Raw genomic sequence first — 12,230 nt, forward strand, 5'->3', positions numbered from 1 at the left:
GTGTTTTATTATCTCCTCATTTTCTTTATATCATTGTTCTTTATGAATTATTTTAAATCAATTAGTGTAACCTTTGTTTCTGACTGGATCTTTTTAGGCTATGAAGTCCTCACTAAGTTCCTTGAGCATCCTTATAATATACCAGTGTTTTGAACTCTGCATCTGATAGATTGCTTGTCTCCATTTTATTTGGTTCTTTTTCTGGAATTTTGATCTGTTCTTTCATTGGGCCATGTTTCTTTGTCTCCTCATTTTGGCAGCCTCCTTGTGTTTGTTTCTATGTATTAGGTAGAGCTGCTTTGACTCCTTGTCTTGGTAGGGTGGCCTAATATAGTAGGTGTCCTGTAGGGTCCATTAGGACAGCCTCTCCTATTGCCCAAGCTGGGCACTCCAGGTACTCTCCTTGTGTGGGCTGTATACACCTTCCTGTTGTAGTTGAGTCTTAGTTGTTGTTGGCACCTCAATGGGAGGAAGTTACTATCTCTATGCTGAGATAGTAACTGAGATAGCCCTCGGGCTGCAAGGGCTAGATTTGACCACAGTGGAGGATCAGCTGTACAGGGATCCACTAGCCTTACTTCAGCAGGGTTCTGGTGCCCCCTGAGTCCACCCCTTGAGTGTGTTGTTTTTGGTGGTGGTTGGTGGTACTGATGTGGTCTGAAGCTGGCTTTGAGGCCTCCTGGGAGGTACAGGCCAAGGTGAGCTGCCACCTGGCGTGAGCTATAAAGTGACCTGCAGGTGGCTGCTGCTCTTGCTTGTTTTAGAGGTGACCAGGAAAGGGCAGGCTCTAAACCCAGGGTGGCTGCTGCTTGTGCTTGGCCTAGGGCCACTTAGTTAAGAGGTATGGGGCACACTGAGACCAGATGCTGCATGCTTAAGAGATGTCAGAAAAGTCTGAAGCATGAGCTATGGCAAGTTGTTTGTATGGAAAAGCCACTGGCAAGGGCTTGAGTGGGCCCACAAGTTGGTTGAGGTGAGGTCTCAGGGAATCTACAGGGTGGGGTGAACAATGTTACTTAGATGTAGTGCTCACCTTCTGGCTCTGTAGGAGGAGGGCTCAGAAAAGGATTGGTAGCCTCTGCCAGCATTCTGTCTGGGAGAAAGCTGCCCCTCCAGCTCTCACCTCCATGCCAGACAGTTCAGTTCCTGCTCGTGTGTCCCTGGTGCCTTTTGAGCTGCTGCCCTTATGCTGGAGCTAGGAGGAATGAGTCCCAGTAAGTCTGTGTGTGGCCCTTTTAAGAGGGATGCTTGGCGCTTCAGAGGCCCTCCCTCTCGCTCAGCTGCAGTCCGCACTGGTTTTTATAGCCAATAGAGTCTCAGGAACTTCTCTTCCCACCACATGTGGGTGCAGGACTAGCTTATTCCATGTCTCTGCTCTTCATACAAGTCCTGATGGGCTTCTTCTTTATATTCTTAGTGGTAAGACTTCTGTTCAGCTAGAGTTCAGATGGTTCTGAGTGATGGTTGTTCTATAGTTTAGTTGTAATTTTGATGTGGTTGTGGGAAGATGGGGATACTGTGTTTGTCTACGGCACCATCTTGTCCAGAACCAAGAAACTTTGTTTTTTAGTGAGATGTAAAACATGACTCGATCATGTTCAAATAGAATATTTAAGTAACTACTGTTCTATTTGCTGTGGGTAATTGCAGTGGATAAAATATACCATAATTTTTATCTTAGTCTTTGTTTTGCACTTTTAATATGTTCATGCCTTTTAGCATTTGCTTCATAAAATGAGGATTGGGAGTTTTTTGAACTAATAAATGGCTATTGGATAGAGTTATCTGTATGTAGGAACTTTAAGTTTTGTATGTGACTATTTTAATTTGGTTTCCCACAGCTCAATGGAAAGAGTTGGGTCTTCAAGCCCTCCCTCCAGGCCTCAAAGTAGTGGAAGAAATTGTTTCTTCTGAGGATGAGAAACTGCTTTTGGAAAGCATTAACTGGACGGAAGATAAAGACAATCAAACTTGTGAGTAAAACCTTTTAAATTTGATTTTTAAAAGTGCAAAATGCTATGGTAATGATCCTTCTTTTTTTCCCCTCTTTGGTTTATTAAAACTCTGACATTTCCTCAAAATTACTTAAAGTAGCCTGGACCCAATGTTAGGCAAGTCTTACTAACAGATCTTAGTAGCATTAATAATAAATGATATTTATATAGCTATTAATTTTAGACTCCAAACTGCTTAATATAGACCAGCCAACATCGGTTGACCTAACATTTGTAAACGGTTTTATATATATCATCTTATTTGATCCTCTCCTTTAGAAGGAGCTTTGCTGTGAGGAATCAGCATGTCATACATTGCCGTTCCTGTATTACACAGTTAGAGCCTTGTGGACATATTTGCAAATTAGCTACTCTGACTCTTTCCAGATCATTAGCAGTCTTGTGGGTGGCAGTATACATGTCTTCCAGATTGACTGGGAGAACAACTCTTAAGTTGTGAGATAGAATGATTAATTTTATTAAAGATATTAATTTAGCAGTTAACAAAAGTTACTGTTACTTAAAGTAATCTTTACTTATAATGTTGACTTTGAAATACATGGAGGAATGAAATTCTTTTTTAGCAAATAGTTTACTTTCTTCTTTTCATACAGCTCAAAAATCCTTGAAGCACAGAAGAGTAAAGCACTTTGGTTATGAATTTCACTATGAGAATAACAATGTAGATAAAGACAAGCCGTTACCTGGGGGTAAGTGACTGTTAATCAAGCTGGTCCAGAAAAAATTTAATATATTATTAATATATCATAGTTTAGGGTGTTCCATTTGTCATTTTTAGGTAGACTTTCAAAACAGTTGATTAAACTTAAAACATTTTAATTAGCTAGATAGTGCAGTTTTGTGTTAAAAAACTTCATGCATACAGATAAAGCTAAAGTTTCTCTTGAACACTGTTTATACTTACATACTTCTTCTTAAAAGTAGTACCATTAACAGTTTAGCATGTTATTCCAAACCTTTACAAAATGAATTTAGATCCAAATTTAAGACTGTATAGTTATAAATATATAGCATTATATTATAAAAGTTGTATATTCATATATTACATGTAGTGCTCCGACTTGTTCTTGTCCCTTTATGATATATATATCTGGGAGCCCATATATAGTTTTTTTTGAATGATAATAATAGCTTATTCAATTAGTTCCCTTTTGATAGACTTTTTTCTAGTTTTTAGCTTTTTTAGAAGTAGCGCTTCAGTGACTGTCTTTGTACATGCTTCTTTATGCATTAACAAAGAGTTTCTAAAGGGAGATTAGTAAATTAGAATGATGTCAGTTATGTTTATTTAAAACTGTTAATAGAGCTGTGTCCAGGTGGCTCAGTTGGTTGAAATGTCCTGTACACCAAAGGGTTGCTGTACCGTTCCCAGTCAGGGTACATCCCTGGGATACGGGCACGTATGGGAAGCAACCAAATGTGTTTTTTTTCTCTCACATCGATGTCTCTCTCTTTTTAAAAAATCGACAAAGGCATATCCTTGGGTGAAGATTTAAAAAAATGTTACTAGATACTGACAAATTGCCCCTAAAACAACTATAACATGCTGTTCTTACCAACTGTGCACCCCTTCCCCCTTCCTAACCAATATGTGATAATTGTTAAATTTTTAAATTTATAATTACCTGATTAGTAGTGAGATTGGTCATTTGTATTTCTTTTTATGTGAATTCTTTTTGATATTTTTACCAGTTTTTTCTAATGTTTAATTTATGAAGAATTTACTATGTAATGTGGATATTAATCCTTTGATTAAATTGTTTGTTGAGTTTAATTTATCTATATTTTTATGACTTTGGTCTTATTTAAGGGTTACCTTCTGCCATGAAATAACATAATTTCAGTGAAAGTTCCACTTTGAAAAGTGTTTTTTTAAAGAGAAATAATTTAAAATAGATTTAAAACATATTGAATAATTTAAATTAAAAAAGTGATCAGTTTAATTTATAGTATAGAACATGGCAGATTTTATAATTTTATTGCTGTTTTACAAAATACCAAAATTATGGTCATCAAAATAGTTATTTTTGTATGTTTAATTTGATAAAATCAATATAACTTTATTTATTTATTTAAGCATTCATCTGTATTCACATGCACACAGGTTTCTTATTTTTTAATTTTTAAAAATATATATTTTACTGATAATACTATTACAGTTGTCCCATCTCCCCTTCCCCCCATACTTTAATTTTCTTAGGAAGGTTTCTTTCCATTTTGCTTTGCTTGTGGGTTTATTGTTATATTTGGATCTGATTACTAAATTAAAAGCTGCTTGATTTTTATCACAGTGACTATTTTTTAATCTTTGGTAATATGCAGAGTAAATATTTTAATATGCTTCACGTTTATGACAAATGACCTCAGGTCTTCCTGACATTTGTGATAACATCTTGGAGAAATGGTTGAAGGAAGGTGTCATTAGGCATAAACCTGATCAATTGACTGTGAACCAGTATGAACCTGGGCATGGTGAGTATTTCTTCTTTTAAAATTAAAGTCAATTCATAACTAAGCAGAATATAACTCTCTAAGATCAAATATACCATTTTTTCACCCAAACTTTTAGAATAACTTGCTTATGTTTTGCTGTGTTGACTTTATTCCCTTGCAAATCTCTGTCAGTCTCTTGAGAAATTTGCATCTCAAGTGTAAAAAGACCTAATTGCTATTTTTGATTTTTTGGGGTTCCACTCTCAGTATTTTATTTAGAGAGGGAGAAGATTGCTTTAAAGACATAGGAGTCATGTATAATGGAAGAAACCAAATAATTTGCAAATGCTGGCATATCTTGTTTTATTGCCCTTTGCTTTATTGTGTTACAGATGTTGGCATTTTTTACAAATTGAAGGCAAGACCCTCCACTCACAAAAATATTATGAGTCACTGTATTGCAGTGGTCTGGATTTGAGTTACACCTGTACAGAGAAGAAGGCTAACTGGTTGGATGATGTTGTTCTTTTTTTCTCTGTTGAGAATGTGGAAGACAATTCTAGGATGACATGTTACTGAAAAATCTTTAGATTATTGATTTTTTAATACTTGTTAGCAGCATCTTCATTTGATATTTGTAGTCATCAAATGATCTTAAAAGTTTTATTAATGGCAGCAGTTACAGATTTTTTTCTCCTGCATTTATCACCCTGTAGTTTGCTTGCTTATTTGCCAAACAATCTTAACAGTGGTCTGTAGGCTCCTTGAGAACAGGGACTGTCTTATTTGCTTTATGTAGTCTCACCAGGTAGCAAATTTCCTTTCACTTAAGAGATGCTTAGTTAACATAGATTGAGAGATTGGTGGAGGAAACCCTCTCTTAATTATTTGTATGCTTAGCTTCTCACACCTGACTATCGCGTTTGTTCTTCGAAATTGAATGTTTAAGGGAAAAAAATGACTTATTTATTTCTCATAGCTTTCTCCTGGGCTGAGGTTGAGTAAATGTTTTAGTTAAGCAGTGATTTTCAAGCCTTGCTTTTAGAATCAAGTCTCACTTAAACATGAAGTTAAGATATTTCATTGTATATTTAATTTAGTTTATGTATTTAGTCACATTGACCCTAAATGTTTCCTTTTAGCTAAAATTATAGTGTATTCCCGATTATCAAATAATGTTTTCACCATAATAGTGTGAGGCTATATTTAGAGATATCTTGAATCTATTAAAAAAAATGAAGTAACATATTATTCTATCTTCCATCTCAGGAATTCCTGCTCATATTGACACACATTCTGCTTTTGAGGATGAGATCATTTCTCTCAGTTTGGGATCGGAGGTAAATATTTAGATTTTTTATTAGCTATCAACAAATGTCTTACCTTATACATAGTGTCCATTTCATAGGATTTCCCACATTTCTTAATTCAGATGATTTTTAAAATGAAAAACAACTATTAGCACTTTTATTTCTTACAGAATGTGAAGTTATCACAGCTTTTTTTAAGTGTCAAAAGTTTTATCTGTAAGCTCATCAGATGCCAGGAAAATTCCTGTAATTTAATTTTTTTACACATTTTACTTTTAAAAGTTATGTAAGATCCAAACTTTTTTTCTCCTTAGCACAATAATTTACTGAAGCAACATTGCCATCTAGTGGCAAGAGATAGTAGCTGTAGGCTGTAGAACAGTGAAGCAACTAAAAATGTGTGTCTGGAATTTTGTAACCTTTTTCACCTGTATTACCTGATTCACTTTCTTTAAAAACTTTGAGCGGTGCAGGGGAATGATTTTATTTTTACAAATGAAGAGCAAGAGATTCATGTTTATTCATTGACTTGTTTGTTTGTATAGCTGCATTTTACTGAACTGCTAGAGAAGCAATCAGAAAAGCAAAAACAAAACCAGAAAACTTCATAGACAGATGATAGTATGGAGGTTAGCAGAGGGAAAGGGAGATGGAGAGGTAAAAAACTGTAAAGGCAGGATACATGGTGATGGAAGGAGACTTGACTTTGGGGGGTGAACACACAATGTAACAGACTATGGAATCGGACACCTGAAACTTACATGTCATTCCCAGTAAAACAAAAGAAGAAGCATGATTTAAAATGATCCATACAAACTTCAGATAGGAACCAGAATTTTAAATCTAGAGGAATCGATATGAGGTCATCTAATCTAAGTAGAGTTGCTTCAAAATCTGATTTTTTTTCTAGAGGAAAAAACTATTTACTATAGTAATTTTTTTTTATTTGTGTAGTTCCCATCACTAGGTCTTCTGTTATTTGGCTATTTAACCCTTGCTGAGCTTGTGCGATCATATTGATACTGTGACTGGAGAATAGTGCTGTTTGTTTGATATGACAAAACTATCTTATTAATTCATGTGTGGATTCTTATTAAGTGCTTTCAAAAATAATGAGGATGGGAAGGAAAAAGAAAGAGCTCTTCTCTGTCTGGTTGTTTTCATTTTACCTCTTGTCCTGGCTTGTAGTTTTCGGGGCTCAGTAAAGGACTGTCTTTTCCTCTCAACAGTGTAATCTTCTACAATGCTTTTGTGCCTCCAAAAGTATTCCAGATAATGTATACATGTTGTAGGATATGTATGTGTTAGGACACTTTTAGCTGCAGATAGCAGCAGGAAACCCAATGAAAAATGATTATACAACAAAAACAAGTTAATATCTAATAAAACAACATGTTTTAAAGAAGGCTAGATACAAAGTTAATTTATTGGCTTAGCTCAGTGATGTAATCAAGGAATCAGTTTCTTTCCCTCTCAAATACTCACTGTTTCCCTACCTAAGGGCGAACACAGGGGAAGTATCCAATAAGGGGTAGGATGCATCAGGACATGTGAGAATAAAATACCCCCTGTGAAGTCAAGTAGACGTTTGCTCTTAAATACTCCTTCTCTGATAGGTTTTTCTGCTGTAAATTACAGCCTTCATTTGTTGTACATGCATATTTTGAGATACACCCTTGACGGAAACCTCCTTGTGATAATGAACTAGTAATGTTATTGGGTAAGTAATTAGTTCACCAAGTACTATAGACTTGGTCAGCTAAGGGTGAAAATGACCATTTAATGTGCATCTACTTAAAACTAGAACCAAACATGTATTGTAAATAAGGAAAAAATACCTTGTTTTGATTAGTACTTACCTGGAAAAAAAACTAAAAATTGTGAAGATGCTTTAAAACTTTTTATTTAACAAAATTTAAATTATATTTCAAATATGCAGTAATTTTTAAGACAGTGAATAAGTCATACACCTTTGTTTTAGTATAATTTTTCTAATAAAATATGATAGCAGTTCACTTTTTTAAAGTATATTTTATTGATTATGGAATTACAGTTTTCCCAACTTTCACCCCTTTATCCCCCCTCCAACCTGCACCCCCCATCCCTTCAGCATTCCCCCCACTCTTAGTTCATGTCATGGGTTGTACATATAAGTTGTTTGAGTTCTTTTTTCCTATACCATTTTTGACTTCTCCCCACCTATTTAATGCCTACCAATTATGCTTCTTCTTCTCTGTACCTTCCCTCCATTCCTCCCTTTCTCCTCCCCACTGAAAACCCTCCATACGATGTCCATTTTGCTGATTTTGTTCCTGTTCTGGTTGTTTGCTTAGTTTTTGTTGTTTTTCTTTCTTTTTTTTTTTTAGGTTCATTTGTTGATGGCTGTGACTTCGTTGTTATTTTACTGTTCATAGTTTTGATCTTCCTTTTCTTAGATAAGTTCCTTTAACATTTCATAGAATAATGGCTTGGTTAGGATGAATTCCTTTAACTTGACCTTATCTGGGAAGCACTTTATCTGCCCTTCCATTCTAAATGATAGCTTTGCTGGATAGAGTATTCTTGGATATAGGCCTTTCAAGTCTTCAAATACTTCTTTCCAGCCCTTTCTTGCCTGCAAGGTGTCTTTTGAGAAATCAGCTGATAGCATTATGTGCACTCCTTTGTAGTGCACATAACTCTATGTGCACTCTGCACTCTCCTTTCCTCTTGCTGCTTCTAAGATTCTCTCTTTGTCTTTAATCTTGGGTAACTTAATGATGATGTGCCTTGGTGTGTTCCACTTTGGTTCCAACTTCTTTAAGACTCTCTGGGCTTTCTGAACTTCCTGGAAGTCTATTTCCTTCACCAGAGTGAGGAAGTTCTCCTTCATTATTTGTTCGAATAAGGTTTCAATTTCTTGCTGTAGTTCTTCTCCTACTGGTACCCCTATGATTCAGTTATTGGAATGTTTCAAGTTGTCCCAGAGTTTCAAAAGTCTCTCTTCATTTTTTTAAATTCTTGTTTCTTGATTCTGTTCAGGTTGGATGTTTATTTCTTCCTTTTGTTCCAAGTCATTGATTTGAGTCCTGGTTTCCTTCCTGTCACTGTTGGTCCCCTGAATGTTTTGCTTTCCTTCATTTGGCCTGTTGTGAGTTCTCTCCCTCTGCTGCCTTACTGCTCTGGTTGGTCCGTTTGACTGTTTCTTTAATTCCGTGGTTGTCAGAGTTCCATGCAGTTTGGTTTTCTGGCACTTCCGGTTGTTTATTAATTTTAGATTGGTTATTATCCTTCTTTTGGTTGTGTGAGGAAGTGAAGGGTTTCTATCTACACCTCCATCTTGGCTGGAACTCCAGCAGTTCACTTTTATGGCTTGATTATAAAAGAGCCTTCCCCCCCAAAATTATTAAAGGCTTTATCAGTTTTTCTAAAGTCACTCTTACTCCTTTGATAATACAAATTATTTCATTTTGAAGGACCAATTTTATATCATTGTTATTTTATCTCTTTTCTTCAGTTATAAAAGTCCTGATTCTACCAGATCTTCAGATATTAGTGGTTCAATGACATCCCTTTCATCATCTTCAGGAAGTCCTCTATCTTTGGCAAAAATTTTTATTTTATTTTTTTTGTATTTACATTGCATTGGCTAATATTTATAGCATCAAGATTCACTGAAAGACTGGTCAAAGGGGTTACCCCAATGAGTAGAGGTATCTGATGGTATTGAACTAAGAAATATTTGGGCAAGTACTAATTTGATAAGAAGTTGGTTCATCAGAAAGTATTTCTTATTACGTCTTTTACTACCGAGTGACCTGGGTAGTCAGGTATTTTGCTAATGAAGACTCTGTTTATTGAATGCCTACTAGGGGGCTTCATCTTTCATTGTATCATCTGTTCTGTTTCCAGGCTCATGTAGAAAGTTGTTGAGTCCTGCTCGATCTCATGAAATAGGGTGTTGAGTGCAGATCTTTTGGAAAATGTCTTGAGCTACCCAGTTTCTCTACTGCTGCCTGAATGGTTTTAGGGTTTCTTTGGGTTTTCTCAGGCTGGTGTCTGTGTAGTTTTCCCCAGAGATGTTCTGCTGCTGGAGCAATTCTCATCACTTTTATTTGTCAGGAGTGACTCACAGAGTATTTCTTTTTTAGGAGTTTATTGCTTTAACAGGCAAACATTTCATTATTTTCTGATATTCCATACACATTGGGGAAAAAAGATATTTTATTTACAGAGCTTAAAAAAACAAGTACAATGTAGACCCTGAGTATATTAACCACATCTCCAAGTTCATATTCAGCCTTCACAATTTGCATATATAAACAATATTTATAGCTTCAGAAGCCAAGTAATTTCTCCTTCCCATTTTTATCTTGATTCCAGGACCCAGACTTTATCCTTACCTGCTAGTCTTTGACAGAATCCACTTCACTTATGAAGTTCTGTCAAATGGATTGTTTCTGCTGCGCAGCTTTGATCTCTCTACTATCTTTTATAGGTTATTTATTATATTTTCCATCTTCTCAGTAGTGCCCTTAGCATTAAAAGGATAATGGTTTGCCACCCTAGTGGGAGTATATTTCTTTTGCATTTGTGTATGTGTGTACCTGTGCATGCTTTGTATCTGCCATGGTTATTAGTTTTTAAAAATATTTTATTTATTTATTTTTAGACAGAGGGGAAGAGGGGGAGAGAGGGAGGGAAACATCAGTGTGTGGTTGCCTCTTGTGCCTCCTACTGGGGACCTGGCCTGCAACCTGGGCATGTGCCCTGACTGGGAATTGAACTGTTGACCCCTTTGTTCTTAGGCCAGCATTCAACCCACTGAGCCACACCAGCCAGGGGTGCCACGGTTATTTTTATATGGCTGTGTATAGTGATGCAGATGTGGAAAGAAAACAACTCTGACACAGGATATTTAGTTGCATCATAGTACAATTGATGTGGCATTGGACAAAATCAATTTTTCTTTTACCCAATATGTCTCTAACATTCAAAATTTGTAAAGACAAGTAGGTCTGTTTGTGGGCCAGAAATAAATGCTCTGTCTTGTTTGATCATGTTTGCTTTTATACACGGAATTCAATTTTCATTTTTCAGCATTTTCTCTACCAAGTTATATTCTAATGATCCAGCTTTTGTATAATTTTCTCATCTTTTAAGATCTCTTGGAAGCTAAAATTCTCTTTTCATAAATTGGGTAGAAGAGATTCTGCTGGAAGTTCTTAAAGTATATTCTTTATCTTGCTTATATAGAATTAGATCTCCTTTATTCATGCTTCTGCAATAAGGATAATGATAAAGAGATAAACCTGTTTCAGCCATTGATCTGCTATGGGTCTGTTTCATAGTGTGGAATCATAAAATAGAACATTTTGTTTTATTTGGAGCCTTCAGAGTATCAATTCTGTCTTTTTAGTTGTAATTTGTAGCAACTTTCAAGATGGTGGCATAGGTAAACATGGCTTACCTCCTCATACAACCACATCAAAATTACAGCTAAAATATAGAATGACCATCATTTAGAACTGTCAGGAATCAAGTTGAATGCATGTTTGAAGATTACAGAATTAGAGAAACCACATCCATCCAGATGGGTAGGAGGGGCACAGATGAGGAACAGTTTGGTCCCTCACCCATGTGTGGTGGATAAAAATTCGAGAGCGATCTCACATGGGCGAGGAGTCCCAGGCCCAAAAAAGGTCCTCTGGTCCAGGATTCCAGTGCTAGGAAGATAAGACCCCATAACTTCTGCCTGCAAAAACCAGTGGGGATTGAGTTGGTGGGAGAAATTTCTGGAGTCCCAAGCAGTTCCTCTTAAAGAACCCACACAGGGACTTACTCATACTTACTCTATCTGAGCTTCAGCACCAGGATAGCAGCTTGAAGGGCACCAATGGCACACAGGGAGAAACTGAAGTGTGTGGCATCAAGGTGAGAGCTGGGGACAGCTTTTTCCCAGACAGAAAGACAGGCAAAGGCCAAAGTCCTTTTTCTGAACCCTCCCCCTGCAGACACACAGGGCTGGCATGGTGGTGCCATATCAGAGACGCCCGTCAACCTGGCTAACACTGTTTGCCCCGCCCTGGAGATCCCCGGAGACTAAGTCCCAGCAAACTTACAGTCCCACCCAAGCTGCTTTTTCATATGAATGTCTGGTCTTGTCTCATGCTTCACAACTTCCTAAATATTCCCAAACAAGCAATAGCCAGCCTCAGTGAGCCCCAGCCACCATACCTCTTGCTAAGTGGCTCCAGGCCCCGCACTAGCAGCAGCCAACCTATATTCACAGCTTGGCTTTGCCTGGGAATCTCCAAGCCTAGCAGCCATCTTACATTGCTTACAGCTCAAGCAGAGTGACCTGAGGCAAAACACAGCTGGGGGCTGTTCTTGGCCTGTACCACCTGGGAAACCCCAGATACTTTGTACCCAGTACATAGCTACGGACCATGTTAGAGCAGCAGCTCTCTGCCCCCGCACAGCCGATCTGCCA

General features: G+C 37.0%; 1 protein-coding gene across 2 annotated transcripts in view; it reads left to right on the plus strand.

Moving 5' to 3' along the window:
- ALKBH8 (alkB homolog 8, tRNA methyltransferase) overlaps positions 1 to 12,230 on the plus strand; it is a 66,086-nt gene that overhangs the window by 11,447 nt on the left and 42,409 nt on the right. For both annotated transcript variants that reach the window (XM_053670469.1, XM_053670468.1), the window contains exons 4-7: positions 1,842 to 1,973; positions 2,609 to 2,704; positions 4,383 to 4,487; positions 5,718 to 5,788. In XM_053670469.1, the coding sequence (XP_053526444.1) occupies positions 1,842 to 1,973; positions 2,609 to 2,704; positions 4,383 to 4,487; positions 5,718 to 5,788 (404 nt within the window). The remainder of the gene's footprint in view (positions 1 to 1,841; positions 1,974 to 2,608; positions 2,705 to 4,382; positions 4,488 to 5,717; positions 5,789 to 12,230) is intronic.

Source organism: Artibeus jamaicensis, unplaced genomic scaffold (assembly GCF_021234435.1).
Source record: "Artibeus jamaicensis isolate MK-2021 breed Jamaican fruit bat unplaced genomic scaffold, CSHL_Jam_final contig_585, whole genome shotgun sequence".
Taxonomy (NCBI): Eukaryota; Metazoa; Chordata; class Mammalia; order Chiroptera; family Phyllostomidae; genus Artibeus; species Artibeus jamaicensis.